Here is a 4,800-nt window from a genome sequence, read left to right on the forward strand (position 1 = left end):
TTAATTACTTTCTTCGAGAAATGAAACAGCCTCAGGAGGTAGAAAATTGTCTTTCAACACAATAATCTTTTATAGAAATATATGATTATTATATAATAAGGATTATACAGCACATAAATGAGATTTGTAGAGCTCAATGTGAAAACGGTTATTTTTGTGGAAAATTCCCATGTATCAATCTAAATTAAAATGCGAACAATTAATGATCGCTTAATTATCTTATTATAGTATCGTGGACCACTAATTTTATTTTTATTTAATTTATAAGTATCGCTTTACAAAACAGGGGAGTGGGACTGCTCAGTGAGTAAGGTACCACTTATCTCCCAGACCTGAGTAAATGTGTGTTTGTAGTGTATAATTATTCATTTTCTTACTTTAACCATAGATCTACCTTGAGGTCGGTAGATCCTAGGTCACACCTAGCCTCTGAAAAGTGGGTACCCATTAATTGCGGGAAGAAACTGACGATTGAGTGTGATTATGAGCAAATCACCTCCCTGCTCAACCGTTGGTTCAACCTTACAAAATACTGAACCCCTGGTCTTTATGGGATGTAAAAATAGGTTTTTATTTATTTTACTTTATAAAACAGTTACTGGAAACTTTTTTTTATAATATCGATGGCATTTTTTTTAATATTCAAATGTATCTGCTTATTAGAACATAATTTCTTGATGAAGAGGCTTAGCTATAAAATTTTAGGTAAGACCAATTTCAGGCAGATCACGGAGGCTCAATGACAAGGCGCTGTGATACTGACTCCAAGTACCCGGGTTTAAAACTGATTTCGAAAGATAATTATTTCTTATGTGATTATAGCTATGAGTCAACCCCGTGATTTCGGAAGAACTTAAGTGTGCACTTCCAAATAACCAAATACATCAAAAAATTTAAGATAAACTCATAAATTAAACGATATGCGGAGTTTACCAATATTTCTAGATATATCTAGATATTAGATATTTTCTATATACCGAGTGTAAAGGAAATTTAAATTATTTTATGAGAAGAAGATGGACGGGGTGGGGCCAAAAAAGATACACTGATAAGTAGAGCTTATTTATTTGTGCCAACGTTTTGACATGAATTTATGCCTTCATTAGGGGCTAGAAAACAACCTTAATTAAAAAAAATAACTAATAACAAACATGGAAATACACATAGGAGTAAATAAATTAGATAGTAGTTAATACTAATAGAAGATATAATAATATAATGCTTACCTCTACAATTTTATATTTTGTTTTTGATTAATATCAACTACTGTCTACTCGTTATGTATGTTTCCACGTTTGTTTATTATTATTGTATTTTTCTTTGTATTAAGGTTGATATCTTGTTTGTCAGCCCTCATGAAGGCGTAAATTCTGGTTGAAATGCATAAATAAATAGTCTTTACTTATTTGTGTATCTTTAATTGTGTAAATTTACTGACCGCACCCCGACTATCTTCTCATATCAAACTATTGTGAACTATAAAAACCTGATTAAATTATTTTATTTTATATTTATAATTCAACTCATATTCTTCAAATAAAAAAATATCAATAATAAAAGTAAATATATATATATTTTACACAGAAAAATTGTTTTGAGTAAGGTAATATTCAATACTGCGTATAAGCCGCATTGATTGATGTTTACCAATATTTATACCTTCGTTCAAACACAAAACGGAGCGGAAACCGGTGAACGAAATATTAGCTTTTATAATATTGTCTTAAATGGGAAGAGAAACTTTAAGATAGTTAAATCGAGCTATATTTAAAAAGCGCCTGAAATTAAGAATCGGCATCAAACCTTCCAGTCCCGCCCTCCTTGGTATACTTACTTATCTGGATTCTTAAACAGACAATTGTAGCGAGTAGGTTAATCTATGTACAATACATGTCACAATCTCACAGGAGGAGATCATAACACAAAAAAATACAATCCTTGGGTAAGAAATCTGGCGACCGAGCGTGATTCTGACCAAATTACCTCCTGAAACAACCTTTGGTCTAGTAACCGTACTTCATGGGCTGTAGCAACAAGGATTTAATTTTTTAATTTAATTTTCAAACACAAATCCGGATTAATCAATATCTGAAAATATGAGTTACTGACAACTTTAAAAAGAATGCCATATAGATGCAATACACTTTAATATGTATATAATACATAATACAACCGATTTTAGTGATAGTCAGATCTCAAATAATATACATCTACTACATACAGTTTGATGATTTTCAGAAATATGAATAAGTGCATTTGTAACTATTTTTTTAAATGTTTTTATTCTAGGATTTGCAGAAATACATGGATGAAAGTACAGATGGCGTGATTTACTTTTCACTTGGTTCCAACATAAATGTCTCAGACCCGTTAAACGAACATATCACGCAGGTATTTATTAACACATTTCGGGAACTGCCCTACAAGGTTTTGATGAAATGGGAAATTGAATACACAGGTACACCACCACCACCGAATGTCAAACTGGAGAAATGGTTTCCACAGCAAGATATTTTAGGTAAGTTTAATAATCTATATTTAGTTTGGTGATTAATCAAGGTGTTGGCGAATTTCAAATATAATCAAAATTTTATTTTAATTTAGAGATACATTTAATTAGGATAATTAGTCAATGTTATCAGACCTGTTAGCCATTCGTTAAACGATTAATGCATAAAGTATTTTATTATATATTTGACCGTTATAATATTTAAGGTGGTTCGAGTGGTGATTAAGATAAAATATATAATAAAAGATAAAGTAAAAACATTATTTTAGAATGTTTGTATTCTTTTCTATACTGGGGATCTTCTTTGGGACTATAAGGAACAAACATGTATTTAGAATAACAATGAAGTTGAAAATAAAAGAAATGTGGAAAATAAAAATAGTAGTAAAATGGAAAAATGATGTAGAGATAAAAAAAATGAAAAGCATTTACCTCATTGTTATTGTTTATTGTAATTATATTATAAAAATATATGTTGTTCTTTTATATAAATTAAATTAACATATAATATCTATGCTATTATTTTATTATGTCTATTATACTTGTTAATATCTGTTTTTATTATTAATTTTCGTGTTGTCCCCATATAATATACTTTTGTATTGAACACGATGGTGTAGTCGTAGAGGAACCTGTATCTCTTAACTTGTCTATCAACAGACAAAACAATATACTGCTGTATGATAAATAGACACAGGTGTGACATCGAAATTAGTGATTTTACTTATAGAAAATTTCAAATTTTCGGAAATTTTGGTTGTAGGTTGACTACATGGCTATAATGTTCTATTTTTGAGTCTAGACATCCTGTTTATTGAAGTATTTTTATTTATTGAATAAATATAATTCATAATACATCAAGTATTATCCTAAATGAAAAAATACTCAATTTTCCAGCCCATAAAAACTGCATCCTGTTCATCACCCATGGAGGCCTTCTCAGCCTAATGGAAGCTGTCCACTTTGGAGTGCCAGTGATTGGGATTCCATTCTTCGGTGATCAAGCCAAGAATTTCTTTTTCGCAGAGGAAGCCGGAATCGGAAAAATGATAAGGCTTGAAGAAATAACGTATGAACGAGTGTCTAATACAATAAAGGAGGTTCTATCAAACAAAAGGTAATGTAATGATGATTCTACCATACAAAGAATCATAACCGGTACAGAAAATTCGGTAAAATTAAATTAAATTTGTAATTAATAATTTATATAAACTACTAAATTATTTTAATATTCCAGCTATAAAAATGAAATTATGAAAAAATCCAAAATCTTCCGTGACAGACCTGAAGAACCAGTAAAAACAGCAGTATATTGGATTGAGCATGCTATGAAGTACCCAAACGTTCTAACACCAAAATCGGCAAGTCTGTCCTACGTACAACTTCACCTTTTGGATGTGAAACTGTTTCTCGGTACAGTACTTCTGACTGCTCTATATATAATCTGGAAGTTATTGGCGTCAATTTCAAGACTATTCAAAGGAAAACCAGCGGTCAGGAAGGCTAAAAGGAGCTAACTCTGAAATTCGAGAGAGCTTTTGGAAGATTCTTTGCTCATTGTGTGATGCTCATGACATGACAACTCTTATTTTATAAAAAAAGTTGTAGAATTATTAATGAATTATTGTTTATAGATATTATTACATTTTTTAGAATAAAATTGTGCATTTTTTATACATTTTAAATATATTTTGTTTATACTTTCATGAAGGTCAGATCTGATTGCTTCAGATAACCTTAAGAAGATTTTTGAAAAATACAAGCCGGAAAAAATCATTTATCACTTAAAAATAAATGATTACAATAAAAATTGAGCTTTTCAGTTGTGGTTCACTTTTGTTAATAATACATTTTTATATTATTTTTATCATGAATAAATTTGGTATGAATTGAGAAAAATATTAATCAGTTACAAGTTGTTAGCTCAAGGTTGCTAAGGTGACTCCTCCATGCATCGGCTACTGCGATCTCTGAATTCAAATATCTGCTGGATGATTAGCACTGGAAATCCGGAGTCCTGTCTTCCCATCTACATATGGGAGGCAGAGTTTGGTTTGGAGTCCCTGGGGAGAATGTAAATATAGACAACAACCATTAAAAACTAAATATGAGAAGTGAAATAGTTGGTAACTTTAACTTCTTTAGTTCCATCATAATATAAAATGTAAAACAATGCTCTGCTTTTGAGCTATAAGAAAAATGTCCGTTCCAAAAAAAAAATATATAGAGTAAAGAATTTATACTTGTTTAATTGGTTATTTTTTTAAAAGTTGATGTCGCTTGAAATTTAA

General features: G+C 30.2%; 1 protein-coding gene across 2 annotated transcripts in view; it reads left to right on the plus strand.

The window, feature by feature from the left end:
• LOC106687517 (UDP-glucosyltransferase 2) overlaps window positions 1–4,331 on the plus strand; it is a 31,588-nt gene extending 27,257 nt beyond the window's left edge. For both annotated transcript variants that reach the window (XM_067047913.1, XM_067047914.1), the window contains exons 5-7: window positions 2,290–2,518; window positions 3,407–3,626; window positions 3,747–4,331. In XM_067047913.1, coding sequence (XP_066904014.1) covers window positions 2,290–2,518; window positions 3,407–3,626; window positions 3,747–4,026 — 729 coding nt within the window. In that variant the 3' untranslated portion in view covers window positions 4,027–4,331. The remainder of the gene's footprint in view (window positions 1–2,289; window positions 2,519–3,406; window positions 3,627–3,746) is intronic.
• The last annotated feature ends 469 nt before the right edge of the window (window positions 4,332–4,800 follow it).

Source organism: Halyomorpha halys, unplaced genomic scaffold, assembly GCF_000696795.3.
Source record: "Halyomorpha halys isolate HHAL.00 unplaced genomic scaffold, Hhal_1.1 Scaffold975.1, whole genome shotgun sequence".
Classification (NCBI taxonomy): Eukaryota; Metazoa; Arthropoda; class Insecta; order Hemiptera; family Pentatomidae; genus Halyomorpha; species Halyomorpha halys.